This window comes from Gasterosteus aculeatus, chromosome 8, assembly GCF_964276395.1.
Source record: "Gasterosteus aculeatus chromosome 8, fGasAcu3.hap1.1, whole genome shotgun sequence".
Taxonomy (NCBI): domain Eukaryota; kingdom Metazoa; phylum Chordata; class Actinopteri; order Perciformes; family Gasterosteidae; genus Gasterosteus; species Gasterosteus aculeatus.
The window spans coordinates 20804343-20819854 of record NC_135695.1 but is presented as its reverse complement, the minus strand read 5'-3'; the positions used below and the strand labels follow the sequence as shown (position 1 = coordinate 20819854).

Genomic DNA, 15512 nt, shown 5'->3' with positions numbered 1-15512 from the left:
GGCAAAAATGTAAAATGCCATGTGTCAATAATACAATGTAAGTCGCTTTGGATAAAAAGGGTCAGCTAAATGACCTGAAATGTAATGTAATGTTTATTTCAAGCATTAACATATGCAATAAACGATTAAATTAGAGCCTTAAAAATAAAGACTTTATTTAGAACAATAACAAGAGGAATACGTTATTTTAACAGTAAATATCAATATTTGTTCTCTCGACTTTTTGAACAAATTAAATCTCAATCCTCCGTCTATTTTAAGCTGTTTTTCTGCATTCTTCCTCTTTGTCACGACCATTTGTTGGTGTAATTATAAATATATTTTGGTCAAAAATGTCGTGAGCAAAAGGTCCTATCGTGGAGTTTTGTGTGAAAGAATATTAATCTTCAAAAGACGTGCTGCTCACTTGGTAAGAAAACCCAACATATGTACATATCTTCACTAAATGTATTGTGTCGTTGTCGTTTAACTCATTTCAGCAAAGTCAGATGTTTAATTGAATCAATATCGTTGACTGACGAGACGAAAGCGGTCGGGCCTCCGCGTGGTGATCAATCCCTCCTCGCTACGCCTTAAATCACTCCTCGACCTGCTGGAGGCAAACGGGTGGAGCTCCGCACACAAAAGAACGCACGTTCGAATCTCACGTGTTTAATGACTCGACTTCAGATTAAATGCGGGCCGGTTCCTAGAAAATCATACAAGTCTTGCTTGTTTTTCCAAACTGTGTTTAACGCCTTCAGCTCCTTAAAGTCTCCGTGGAAACATCTAAAAAGATAAAAACTGAAAAAGAAGAAGAAAAAGGAAACTTTCCATGGTGATTCGCACCATTGAAGCTGACCCGTTGATGCAGAGGTTCTGGGATCCGACCCGCTCCTCGATCGGCTGAGTGTGTCAGTGTGTCTGTGTGAGCGGCGATGAAGATGAAGATGGCTGTGATTCTTTAACTCATGACCCGGGGGCATTGATCGGAGCGCGGATCAGCTGATCCCGTGTCTGTGGCCACCCTGTTTTTGGGTGGGTTATAGTGTTCCTGCTGCCTCTATTTCAGCTGCATTCCTCCATGTTACCCCCCCCCCCCCCCCCTCACGCCCCCCCACAGAGAGAGAGAGGATGGTTCTGATAGATGAGAGCAGGTGCTGCGTTCTGCAGCCGCCCTGCAGCTACAGGAAGAAAAAAAAAGGAATTTCAGATTAAACATAAACCCTCCACAATACAAACCAGCCCCTCGGGGCAGAAAACAGGGAGCTGCTTCCTAATGACTCATGAAAGAGGCACACCTCCACCTGGGTGGAGCAAGCGGGGGGGGGGGGGGGGGGGGATGATTCGCCCACCTTCTCTGTTCATCAACAGATTAATGATGGTGACTGGCAGCGAGGTCTTTGCGGCCCGAGCTGCTGGCGTGCCAATCGGTGACACGCCTCTCTGAGAGGGGGGGGGGGGGGGGCATTAATCACCCGGTTCACGAGAGCACCCCCCCCCCCCCCCCGCCCCCAGGGAAACACGCGTACTGATTCCTCTCTGGATGGACAGCAGCGTTCCATCGGCGGGAGGAGACTTCGTCCTGACGCTCGTTCGTTTTACTCAAATACACAAAGTACACAAAACTACACAAAATGAACTCCGCCCGCAGCACCTCCAGGTGCACTGGACGCCACGCGAGACGCCGGCAGCTTTTAAAATCACAGTCAGAGACAATTCAACGGCAAGGTTTTCTCCACCCGGGAGGAGCTTTCAACAGTCACGAGTCACACAAACAACCCGGTCGTGGTTTAAAAATCAGTGTTTTGTCAATAAGTATTTGAGAAGCGTCAAAAAAAACTCATCCGGGAGAAAAATACTCAAGTCGGCCCTTTTCTAAGTCCCGCCCCTAAATGGCAGACTGCCCAATCCCAGCTCCGCCCGGTTCTGCTCCTCATCGAGGTGAGGCTGCATTAACTGTTGCTAGCACGGCTATGCTACGCTAGCTGCTTTCAGGATCTCCAGCTGATTGGCTGGTTCATTTTTTTCACAGGTCTTCATGTTTTTTTCATGCAAATTCACCCGTCTGTCTTTTGTTTAGTTTGCCAGAAAATACGCCTACATGTCCATTCACGGTTTTCACTTGACGGCCGTATGAAGCGCGTGAGGACGCGAGCAGTTTCCCCCCCCCCCGACGCGGCGCCGTACTCACAGCGAGCGGGTCGTCCGGTTGGCGCATGAAGCAGTCCATGCTGATCTGGATGGTGTTCGCCGCCGAGCCGCCGGCCGCACCGTCCCTGAAGTTCAGCTCGATGGGCTGGACTGAGTGGAGGGAGGACCTGAAGACCGGCACATGGACACATGGTTACCCCTGTGTGTGTCTGGGGGGTGGAGGGGGTGGAGGGGGGCGGATGGGTCACTCACTGGTCCAGCATGTCGAACAGCTGGTTGAAGACGTCCTGGCTGAAGAGGTCGCCCGTCTGTGCCGACTGGTTCTGGGACGCTGCAGAGAGGAAGGAGCTGTCCCTGCGGGACAGACGAGACGAAGCGTCCCTCAGTCTGCAGGGGGACACACAGACACACACCCAGACCTTCGTTTGACCCCAGACATGATACTGTCGATCATTCATGCAGCTCGTGGTGAAAACAGGCTGGAAGTTGAAGCCGAGTGGTTTGATCCATTTGGAATTGCGCCGATCAATTAACGTTTTATTGTGGACGCACTGAGGAAGACGGCTGATGGAGGAATCAAAGCATCAGGACCTTCATCCAGGAGGCCAGGGTTCATGTCCTGCTCAGGCACACAGGATGTCTCATCTGAACGGAATGAAGGTTTTAATGCCAGAAGTGCATTTGTTTCCATAGCGACGATCACATTGTTCTATCAGAACAAAAACAAAAAAACTTTCTTCACGCGTGAAATGATCATTGAAATGCAAACATCTCGTGTCCTCAAACAGGACTCTTTTACCACCTTTTCATATAGTTTTTATAGAATTAGGTCCCAGGTGGTCCACCTGAAAGGGGCGGGACTTCACCTCCCTGTTGGCATTTTCAAAAAGCAGCAGAACTATTTTAATGGGCAGGTTCAAAAGTTGCCACGTCAGCAGACATTCAGCCGGCTAAGCTGTGGCCACCCAGCCGGATGAGGAGGAGAGGTGGAGGTGGTGGAGGTGGAGGAGGAGGAGTCCCGCCAGCAGCCATTCATGAAGAGCACCTCCATTGTGAAGAAGTCAGGCTGCATAATACCGATTATTTGTCCGACACGGAGAGGAGATTCTGCAGTCTGGGGGTGTGTGGTGCTGGGGGGGGGGGGGTCTGACCTGCTCCCCCCTGAAACCTGACGCCTCCTGCAGAGCCCGGCTATTGTTCCCGCTGAAGTGGCGCACGCTGCAGTCTGAGATGTGGAATTCCCCCCTCGGTCTACATGATACGCGGACTGCAGCTCCTGGTATGTGAGCAGCATCTGAAGCCGCCACTATTCTGGGGTCTGGAATTCCCCTCCTGCGTGTGATGAAGGGTATTAATACCTGACTTACAAACACATTTCTAGTGAAGTTATGGGGCAGGAAGTCGTGAGGGAGTGTCACTTCTAAGGATGTTAAATATTCAGCTCATGGAGCCGCCCCCCCCCCCCCCCCCCCGGCTCCCGACAACATCACACATGCAAACACACTCGGGGTGAACGGAAGTAGAAACTTGCATAAAGCGTCTTTCCTCCAGATGTGCCGCTCGATATCTCATTAAACGTTCAGGATCAAAAGAAAAAAAATGAATTCTTTGAATGAAGTCGAAGCGGTCGCATGAAAACAGCAGATGTGGCAGAATAAGTGGACAGATGTTCAGTTTTGACTGATTCAAAAGTCCATCGACGTTCAACTAATGAGAGACAAAGTGATTTAGGCATGTTTTTAAATCATAAAGGGGGGGTCGAAGTGTTTGCAATAAAGTGAAGAGATTAATTTTCATTCTTTGAGATCAAAGCAATTACATGAATAACGAAAAATTAAAATAAAAAATTAGATATGTAGAAGCTCAAGGGAGCAACGATGTGAAATGTTCTATAATTAGAAAAAGTATGTTTTTAAGTAGTTTCTCTCACAAAGGTTTTGCTTCACTATAAAGCGAAGAAACAACATTAAACCAAAGAAATGAACCAACTAAAAAGAAGCAGCACAGCGTGTGTACATCAATTAAAGGTGTAACAGAGAAAGGTTCTCAGTACTCATTAAGTATTCATAATATATTGTTTGTTTGATGCAATTCATGCACAAATAATAAGAAAAATAAATAAGGTTTATTAGACATTTTTCACACATTTTCTTCTGTCCCTTTTTAGATATCACACTAGTGTATCTAGTGTGACGTAGATATCACACGTCACACTAATATAAAAGTAAGTCTAAAAGTAAGCATCTCAGCAGAATGAAGATGGTCTGACAGATAATAACTAATTAATTAATTAAAACAAAGTAACGCAAACCAACACGGGGTAAAAGTGGTGAATGTGTAGCTGCTGTGTGTTTTTCTCACAAGTGTGTATTCGGCCTAAAGAAGAGACCTCTGGCCGCTTGTGTTTTATGATCTCCGCCCCGTGTTTGGTTACTCCGAGCTCCTCCGTCAGCCCGAGGCTGCTGCTCCACCTCCACTTAAGAGAGCGAGCAGCGCCTGCAGACGAGGGCCGGGGTCAGAGGTCAACTCTAAACAGGGAGGGCCATTGTCTCCCGGCAGGTTGGCCACGGCGGCCGATGAAAACGCGATCAAAACAAACAGGCGAGCCGATTTGCCGCTCGTCTCCGGTTTCACCAGCGAGTCACCTGTTCAGAGGCCGCACGCAGGCTCCGCCCCCTCCGCTCCTCCTTAACCATCACTCTACGGAACAAGGGTCCAGAGCCAAACCCCCCGGGGCGACACACACGCACACACCTACACACACACATTCTTCTGAGGAATGTGAAGAAAAACAAGCAAAAGATAATAAATAAAATCCAGAAGCAGAAGAGAAGGAATTCTTCCTCTCATCAATATATCTCACTATTTAGTCCTAGTTATTATTAGTTTACAATGATCAAACTACGAGGACGGCGTTACTTTAATATTATTTGATAGTAATGAGTAGAATATAATCAAGCAGGTAATAGTTGTTTGATTTAGTGAACCGGATAACGATCCCGTGTTATCTTTTGTCCTAATAAGAAATAAACTGAATGTATAATCTCCTCATCTTCATCAGATTATCAGATTCAGAATCCTTTTATGGTCACGTGTGTTACACATAGAGGAATTTGACTTGATTAATTGCTGCAATATAAGAATAAAATATAATAAAATAAGGTAAAATGAGATACAAATAATATGAAATTAAAACCATATGAACAGATACGATAAGTAGGTTAAAACTAGGGCTGTTAATAGATTAAAACAAATGAATTATTAATCACACATTTGGAAATTTGCGATTAATAAATGTTGTTGTTACAATGTTGATGTTAATGAATGGGTTTTTTTTCTAAAGACTAAATCTTAAAAATAATCACTTTTAGAATCTGTATTTTAGACACTGTTCTTTATTTGTTAATGTTATTTTAAACACAAAACTACACACATTTGATTATCTTGGAGGCAGAATTCCACCTGGTGGATCATGTTGAACTAGCGACTCTCCCTGTTGTCCTCGTGCACTTTGCTCTCAACTCTCCATCATTTAACGGCTGTGTTTGAAGAGCCAACAATCTCCCACATTTAGCCAGAACGCCTTCAAACCACCGTCTTTTAGGGACACAGTGGTGGTCCTCTGCAGACTGCAAGGTAACGTTAGATGTTGAGATGGACGTAGCATAGCAGCTAGCTTAGCCTAGCAGCGAGCTTAGCCTAGCAGTGCTTTAAGTGGTCAGTTGGCCACTCACCCCCCTTCTGTTTGACACGTGGAGGAATCCCTGAGCACAGTTCTCCGCTGTATGTTTTACTTGTAAAAATGTAAAAAGCTCTTTCCATCTTGAGCTACCGTCTTGCTCTGTTGTGTCTAACTGACTGCAGCTAGCGGCCGTTTCGTTTCCGCGATCAACTTCCGGTTTACTTCCGGTCTACCGGACGTTAACTACGCTAAAATATTTTGTCGCATTAATCTCAGCCACATTAATTGCATGGATTAACGCGTTTATATTGACAGCCCGAGCTCTAACGCGTACGTATGTTTTTCTCACCCTGTTTCCATGGTGAGAAAAAATACAAAGTATCAATGGACTCGGACAAGATCAGGACGGTTATTGATTTGCAGATATTATTTGACATTTCTGACTTTATCTGCATGAAACACTGTCTGTCTGCATTAAAAATGTTATTAGAGACTGCTTCATGATATATTAACCTATTAAATATGTTATTAGAGACTGCTTCATGCTTTATTAACCTATTAAAGATGTTATTAGAGACTGCTTCATGATATATTAACCTATTAAATATGTTATTAGAGACTGCTTCATGCTTTATTAACCTATTAAAGATGTTATTAGAGACTGCTTCATGATATATTAACCTATTAAATATGTTATTAGAGACTGCTTCATGCTTTATTAACCTATTAAAGATGTTATTAGAGACTGCTTCATGCTTTATTAACCTATTAAAGATGTTATTAGAGACTGCTTCATGATATATTAACCTATTAAAGATGTTATTAGAGACTGCTTCATGCTTTATTAACCTATTAAAGATGTTATTAGAGACTGGTTCATGATATATTAACCAATTAAAGATCTTATTAGAGACTGCTTCATGATATATTAACCTATTAAAGATGTTATTAGAGACTGCTTCATGCTTTATTAACCTATTAAAGATGTTATTAGAGACTGCTTCATGCTTTATTAACCTATTAAAGATGTTATTAGAGACTGCTTCATGATATATTAACCTATTAAAGATGTTATTAGAGACTCAGCTTCATGATTTCCTGTATTAAAGATGTTATTAGAGACTCAGCTTCATGCTTTATTAACCTATTAAAGATGTTATTAGAGACTCAGCATCATGATTTCCTAAATTAAAGATGTTATTAGACACTTTCCTTCACGGTTTATTAAATTATTAAAGATGTTATTAAAGGCTCAGCTGCATAATTGTATTTATTTAAGATGCTATTAAAGACACTGGCTCAGGCGTCAAATACAGCCCTCATGCATAACGTGGTCCTCACTCACCGGTGGAAGGGGAACTCGGGGTGACGCTGCACCGCTCGGTCAGGAGAATTCATGTTGTCACGGCGAGCTTCTCTCCCGCTTGTCATCAACCCACACGCGCGACAGTCACAGAGTAAATAAATAAATACATAAATAGAAATAAATAGAGGTGTGGGATAAAGTGACGGAGGCTGCAGAGTGGAGAATAGATGGATGGGACTTCTTCTTCTCCTTCTTCTGGCCTACAGGTGGGAGGAGCTTGTGTGGCGTTCTGACCAATCAGCTGCAGCTGAGCCAGGTGTCACTCTCTCTCTCTCAGTAACGGAGATATTGTACATCTACTACATGTGAGACCACGAGATGTTTAACACACCTACACACACACACACACACACACACACACACACCTAGAGCGCTCGGAGCCGGACTGCAGATGAATATCCTGGCTGAAATAAAGGCGGGGTCACAGCGGGGCGTGGGGGGGTCGGGGGGGTCATAAATAGCCGTGTTGTATCCAGGCAACAGGAGCCCACAAAGCTGCACTCCTGTACTCTTAATGAAGGCTTACAGCGGCCGACGGTTCGATTTCCCTCACACCCGTCTGCTCAAAGCCCTCACAGTTGTTTTCATGTTGAAACAAACATCTCTGGAGAGCTTGAATGTTAATTGAATTAATTGAATCCATTGAACCGTTCACTCATGCGTTTGTAAGGCACATTTAAAAACAGTTCCGGCGGGACATAAATCTCACGCCGACGGAGACGTGACGCGATGGATCAAACAGAGTAGGGGCACAAATGACGAAGTCGGAGGATTCATCCTCTGAAGTACATGAATGAGCAAAACCACCATGAAGTTCTGAGGTCTGAGGAAGCGGCGTGTCAATCTTTGATTGACAGAAGGTCATTTGGGACGACTAGTTCTGTCCCTGAGAGAGACGAGGACTCGTTTGACACGTCCAGCATTTGTTGCTGTTAAAGAAACGTTCAGTATGAGGTTCAAGATGACCGAACATCAAACGTATTCTTTGATTCTCGCGTTTATTCCACTTGAATCAAGATAAGCCGAAAAAGCTAGTGCGCTTTTAAAACCCTGACTTATTTTCATTTACAAACGCAACGTGAAATAAAACACACTTTTTCCAACATCGATGTTTCACTAAAACGTCACAGACTTGAGTTTCACACTAAATCTCATAATTTGCCGAATTTTCTGCTCAAAAACCGTGTTTAAAATATACACCTGTCCCTGTGAAAGTCACTTCTTAATCAACTCGCTCTCTGGAATAAAGTTCACCTGTAAAACACGAACTCAGCGCGTATTAAACGTAATTATCATGTAGTTGACACATCACAAAGGACAAAGTGACCTCAGGACGTCTTCATGCGAGACACTCGGGGAGACATCTGAAACCCTGACATCACTGATTACTGCTGTTACTTCACCGGACACGCATTTGTGTGTGTCTGCGTGTGTGTGTGTGTGTGTGTGTGTGTGTGTGTTAAAGAAAACTCTGCGCTGATTATTCTCACAATGCTCTGATTTAATATGTATTTATATATTTAACGTGTGTGTGAGTGACGGAACCAACGGCAGCTGGCGAAGAAAACGTTTTGTCGGTGTCACTCACCCTGTGTGTGTGTGTGTGTGTGTGTGTGTGTGTGTGTGTGTTAGTGTGTGTTCTACTTGGTGACTAATGCAGGGGAAATCCAGATGAGTCCAAGCTGCCCGTGTCCGGTGCAGCGTCCGTGTAATTTACAGCCTGAAACTGCCCGGCAACCGGACATTGTTCACAACACGCCGTCTATTTAAACCCCCCCCCTCTCCCTTCCACCCCCCCGTGACCCCCTCACCCCGATGGGTCGGGCGGGATCGTCCAGAGAACCAAAGAACGACGCCTCCCTGGAGGAGTCTCAAACCAGCCGAACCAGTATCTCCTGACTTTTTATTATAATATCTTCGCTCCCAGACAATTAGAGGACGGTTCCCACGCTGTGATTCAGCCTCGCGTCGGTTGTCGCGGTGACTTTTCCCGCCCCCCCCCAAAAAAATTGGCCCGCGGCCACAAGAAAAGAACACCGAGGCAGAAGACATTTATTCATCGTTAGTATGTAAGTTAACAATCGAGGCCTCCTGGTGAAAGTCCTGTTTGTTTGACCTCGTCCCTGCGTGGACTCTCAATTTACACCTCGTCTAACAAAGCCTTTGCGTCTAAATCCTCACGCAGACCCCTAAAGGTTCCTTTCCGGTATCGAACCTGTGAAAGCCGGCGGCGGGGGGGGAGGGTCGGGGGGCGCGCGAAGACGTCTGGACGCAGGTAAGCCGCGGGACACGTGGGATTTCAGACTAAACAAAAACATGAAAACCCGGTGGATTAAGTCCCGCCCCCGCGTCGCACCGGGAGCGTAAACACCAGCAAAGCCCCCCGACCAGCAGATCAGAGGAGACGGACCTCCAGACCCTCAATCACCGCTGAGCCGCCCTGCTTTCATGTCGACGTTAAAGCGCACAATAGAACCCGCCGACGATAACGACCAGATAACGATCGGGGGGGCTGAAGCGCTCGTCACGGCGGGGTCAGGAGGTGATGTCCTGATCGCTGTGATGACGTTTTATTCTGGAGGGGGGGGGGGGGGGGCAGCTGTTTCCTGCTTCAGCACTACGCCGAGGTAACACAATCTTTCACTTTCAGACTTTCACAGATATTTAGTTCATGATGTACAAGTTGTGGAGCGATGTTTTGGCAACCACACCGCCGGTATCCCGGCAACACGCCGACAGGGTGATTGGTCTGTCCCCCCCCCCCCCCACCCGTCAAAAAGCATGTGTGCGTGGGACGAGGTGAGGCCTGGGAGGGAAGCTCAAACCCCCCCCCCCCCCCCCCTCCCACTCTTGAGCTCCACGTGTAACCGAGGAGACGGCTGGACGTGTCTTTTGTCACCGGAGAGGCTTTAAAAATAAAACACGCCGTCCGTGTTCTGATGCTACGCTGAAAGAAGATATTCCAGGAACATTTCCACCGAGTCTCCGCTGAGAAGATGGAGTCGGCTCAAACAATTACAACAAACGCAGTGTTTCACCGAGGAGAGAAGACGGCGCACCTCCGCTTGAACCCTCCGAGAACGCAGCGCCGCCGCCACCGCCACCAATCGGGCCGCGACCTTGACTTTATTAGCCGCGAGGTGACGTGACGCCGCGCTTCTAATTGAGCGGCTTAGAGAATCGTCGCGGCGATGAGCGCATGCGAAAGCCGATCGGGGGTCGAGTGCCCGGTGTCGGGTGGACCGGGATCCAGAGGGGTCGCGTCACCGCAGGTCTCCGTGGCCTGGCGAGGTGTCGGGGTAGGGCGGAGGGGGCGTTGGCGTTAACGCCCTGGAGGTTCTCGTCTCTCTGCGGCTGTATCTGAGCAGAACCGGGTCCACGGCGTATGTAAACGACCCGATCCGGTCTGATGCCCTTCACACCTGATGATTAAATACATAGTTTAACCATCAAAGTGAAAGTTTCACTGACCATTGTTATCCACCAATTAACAGTAAAACATGAGATCATTTATTTCTTCTGGTAATGACACAATGTGAACAACCAGTTAGCATCTCGGTCAACAGGAAGAGAGCGGCTGCCAACGTTAGCAGTAACGTTACTGTTAACGTTACTGCTAACGTTAGCAGCAACACTCTTTTTCTCCCCTTATTATTTTAATTGTGTGTTATATGAAGAAAGAAACCCTGTGCATGACTGCAACAAAGTAGAAGTACACCATATTCTTTATTATAACCAGTGTTGGGAGTAACGCGTTACAAAGGAACGCATTACTGTAATTCCACTACTTTTAGCGGTAACGAGCATGTAGCATGAAGTATTTTTTTAAATAAATTAACGCAGTTACGATTACTGAAATTGAAATGAGTTTGTTACTCGCGTTACTCTGTTTTGTGACGTGAAGCGGAGGGCCAGCAAATAGTAAGTAAATAGCTGCCTGTCAGCACAAAATAGTTGTGGCCACCAAACGTTGTGCGTCACAGAATAGTCGCCGTACGTGCACGTAAACAGCATCGCGTCGCTCACGACGAAAGAGCGCAGGATGCTGCAGGCGCCGCTCCACGCAAACAACCACGGCGCCACTTTACACGGACTGCAGTGCAGCCGATGAACCGGGCAGAGCTGAATAGATCGATCGCTCGCTGTGTTGAAGATGAGATGCATCCTGTCAACTGTCGAGTCCGTTGCCTTCAGGCAAACGCCTGAAACAGTTATTTTGTATTACGTTAAGTATTAAAAAGGACTTTTGTACTACTGCTTGATTTGAAGGCCTGTTGCCCTGTTGATTACAATAAATGGGTCTAAAAAATATGTTTATTGTGTTTGACTGTTCAGTACTATTTATATTCATTACATTTAAAAAGCAGACATAAAAGTTACTTAAAAGTTACTTTCCAGAGTAACTCATTACTTTTGATACACAGTAACTGGTAAGTAATTCAATTACCGTTAAAAGAAGTAACTAGTAACTGTAATATATAATATAATAATACTCATTTTCAGTAACTTGCCCAACACTGATTATAACATATTTACTCGTTGTGTTAGACCTCAAACAGAAGGTGTGAGCGTCACACAATGAAGTCTGTGTCACAGTCAGTGTGATTGACAGCTGATTCAGCTGTATATTATTGTATATGTATATTATTGTATATGTGGATGTATATCATTGTGTTTGTGTATGTATATTATTGTATATGTGTCTGTATTATGAAGCGGTCCATTGGATCTCATAGTTTCACTTTATGGACATGCAGAGAACCAGGTGTACCTGGGAAAAAGTTACTCTCGTTTACAATCACATTTTCAATCACATAAATAATAGTCAGAAAAAAGAAAAAGAAAAAGTGTGTTTCTTTGCCTGCACGACACACACACACACACACACACACACACACACACACACACACACACACACACACACACACACACACTGTTGTTTTTACTTTGTAATGCAAGAAGTTCCTTTTTACCAAGCAGGGAAACAACCGTGCTGGAGGTGGCAGGACAGGTTTGCGGAGCCCCGGGGGCCTTCGGCTGCTGGTCCCTCCTCACTTGGCCCCCGCAGCCCTGCTGCTGCACATCAACCATGCAAGGTATGTTTAACCCCGAGGGACGTTCTCACGCTGCGGGCCCGATGTGGAAACCAAAACCCTCAAGTTTGAAGTGAATGCATCTGCATGTGATCTTTTATCAGTTTTACCCTCCATTGGTCTCCGGGAGCAGAAACAACAGTGGAATGGCTGGAAAATGTGATGGATGTGTCATCAGCTTTTCCATGTAACCCACAGACAGACGGCATATAAATCCTTTTTTCAGCCTCACCCCATTCTGACACACACGCACACACACACACACACACACACACACACACACACACACACCCTCAGGTACACTGCAGCGTGAGAGGACGGCAAAGAGCTCAACCGTGAGCTGAACTTGGATGATTCAAGTGCCAAATTTATTGTAAGGTGATTCTGTGGAGAACGCAACACACACACACACACACACACACGCACACACGCACACGCACTAACAGACACAAACACACACACGCACACACACAGTGTTCGTCACAGAGAGTCATGGACACAAAGGAGAGAAGCTCATCTTTCATCATGCGAGGCCACTGAAAACACGGAGCTATCAAAACAGTCAGAAGAGGAACGGACGGATTTCAGCGCCGAGAGGAAACTCAAACCGCTGTTAGACCGGGTCAGAGCCCAGTTAGACCGGGCTAGACCGGGTCAGACCCGGGTTAGACCGGGCTAGACCGGGTCAGATCCCAGTTAGACCGGGCTAGACCAGGTCAGACCCGGGTAAGAGCAGAGATAGCAGAAAGTGCCTCGGCCCAGTCAGTGGACTGAAGAATGAGTGACCAACAGGAAGTGTCACAGTGCCACCAGCAGGTCCTGAGACCAAAGGACAGAAACAACACACACTCACTGCAATTTTAGTCTTTAATAAAAAATATATATATACATTTGACAACTTTGTTTGTTTGCAGCTATATATTGTCATCCATAAATCTCCTGCAGGAGCTCTTACATCCACCAAACTTTACAAATGGATTTTTTTTTACATGTCTATTGGCAGTTGAACTCATCACCGTTTGCCATCGATTTGAGCCTCCTCCTCCTCCTCCTCCTCACGTTGAGTTTAAGGTCATGTTGGGTCCGTTGAAGGTCATCTGCTGAAACCGGACCCGACACTCACACCCACAGAAGAAGGACACAAGAAGAAGGGCGGGGGGGTGGGGGGGGTCCCGGACATCACATTCTTTCCGCTGGCTGGGGGCAGTGGGGGTCAGGCCGGGGGAGCGCTGACATCTCAACCCTTTCTCATACACGGGGCTCCGGGGGCCCCGCTCACACTGCTGTGATTAACATTCTCAGAGGATAATGACACTGTTTGGACACTCAGCTCATGAGCATGTCAAGTTCTGAAGAGCGGGTCGGTTCTAATGATCTGGTCGGTTCTAATGATCTGGTCGGTTGTAATGAGCGGGAGGTTTGGTTCTGGTGACGTAGAACAGACTTCGTAGAATATAATTACAAACCAATGTGAATTATATCTGGGACATAAATCAAACACTACGTGCTCAACTGCAGCAACAACTTTCTAATGATGGGCATCGGATTGCAGACACCTTCATGTGTGTGCGTATGGGATTTTAATATGAATGTTATTAGTGTGTGTGTGTGTTTGTGTACATGTCTGAGCCTCCAGCACGCAGACGCCCCTCGAGCCGCTTGTCATCAGCGATTAGTGCCGACCGCTCGACGGGCTGCCGGAAAACCGGGAGGGGGACGATTGACACGGCAACGCAGACTATCTAACGCGGCAATGCAGACTATCTAACGCAGACCATCTAAACACAGCAACGCAGACTATCTAACGCAGCAACGCAGACTATCTAACGCAGACTATCTAACGCACACTATCTAACACGGCAACGCAGACTATCTAAACAAGGCAACGCAGACGATCTAACGCAGCAACGCAGACTATCTAACGCAGCAACGCCGACAATCTAAACACGGCAACGCAGACTATCTAATGCAGCAACGCAGACCATCTAACACGGCAATGCAGGCCATCTAACGCAGACTATCTAACACGGCAATGCAGACTATTTAACGCAGACTAACACGGCAACGCAGACCATCTTACGCAGACTATCTAACGTGGCAATGCAGACTATCTAACGCAGCAACGCACATTATCTAACGCAGACTATCTAACACGGCAATGCAGACTATCTTGCAGACTATCTTACGCAGACTATCTAACGTAGCAATGCAGACTATCTAACGCAGACTATCTAACACGGAAACGCTGACTATCTAACGCAGACTCTCTAACACGGCAATGCAGACTATCTTACGCAGACTATCTAACGTGGCAATGCAGACTATCTAACGCAGACTATCTAACACGGAAACGCAGACTATCTTACGCAGACTATCTAACGTGGCAATGCAGACTATCTAACGCAGACTATCTAACGTGGCAACACAGACTATCTAACGCAGCAACGCACATTATCTAACGCAGACTATCTAACACGGCAATGCAGACTATCTTACGCAGACTATCTAACGTGGCAATGCAGACTATCTAACGCAGACTATCTAACACGGAAACGCAGACTATCTAACGCAGACTATCTAACACGGAAACGCAGACTATCTAACGCAGACTCTCTAACGCAGACTATTTAACACGGCAACGCGGAGCAACGTAGACTCACCCTCTCAAACTATCTGACATGTGCAGCGGAGAGTGACGCTCCTCCGGTGTTGAGTTCATGCCAGTTCGGGTGATTTTCATACTTAAAGAACGAGCTGCATGTCCGGACTGGAGCTCAATCAGCACACTTGACATTCGGAATGGAACATTGCTGGAGATGTTTATTGAAGTAATAATATAACACTCAGGGGCGAAGTCTGTATCAATGAGACCTTTTAACTCTGTGATTCATGTGATTAGACATTTAAATCAGGTTATATGAGTTTTACACCAAGTATTTATACTGTATAATACAAATAAACAAATATGTTTTATTTCCTGTAAATGCGGGAAATAAAACATATTTGTTTATTCGTCTTTTTTTTGTATTAACACAAGACACTGAAGGATTCACGGTACTCATAGTTTAATGTTTTCTGTTAGAATTTAACTTTAACATTAAAACTTACCAGGAGGAATCTGGTTAATCCGCCCGGGATGAGCCCGGGATTTGTGTTCTTTGAATACATGACAAAATAAAACTATCGATGGAAACAGTATTTATTGCTGCTCCGATTTAAAGTCAGATGAAGGTTGCAC

General features: G+C 45.9%; 1 protein-coding gene across 1 annotated transcript; it reads right to left on the bottom strand.

The window, feature by feature from the left end:
- Positions 1 to 1880: 1880 nt before the first annotated feature.
- LOC144411493 (tumor protein 63-like) lies at positions 1881 to 7366 on the bottom strand. Its single transcript, XM_078108697.1, has 3 exons — positions 7161 to 7366; positions 2386 to 2520; positions 1881 to 2300 (listed from the first exon to the last, which is right to left on the bottom strand). The coding sequence occupies exons 1-3, from the start codon at positions 7244 to 7246 to the stop codon at positions 2030 to 2032; spliced, it is 492 nt and encodes a 163-aa protein (XP_077964823.1). The 5' UTR covers positions 7247 to 7366; the 3' UTR covers positions 1881 to 2029.
- Positions 7367 to 15512: the final 8146 nt, after the last annotated feature.

Coding starts and splice junctions, on each gene's coding strand:
- LOC144411493 (XM_078108697.1), bottom strand. CDS start 7,246: ATGACAAGCGGGAGAGAAGCTCGCCGTGACAACATGAATTCTCCTGAC. Junction 2,521..7,160: donor CCCGAGTTCCCCTTCCACCG/GTGAGTGAGGAC, acceptor GTCCCCCTGCAG/ACTGAGGGACGCTTCGTCTC. Junction 2,301..2,385: donor CTGTTCGACATGCTGGACCA/GTGAGTGACCCA, acceptor GCCGGTCTTCAG/GTCCTCCCTCCACTCAGTCC.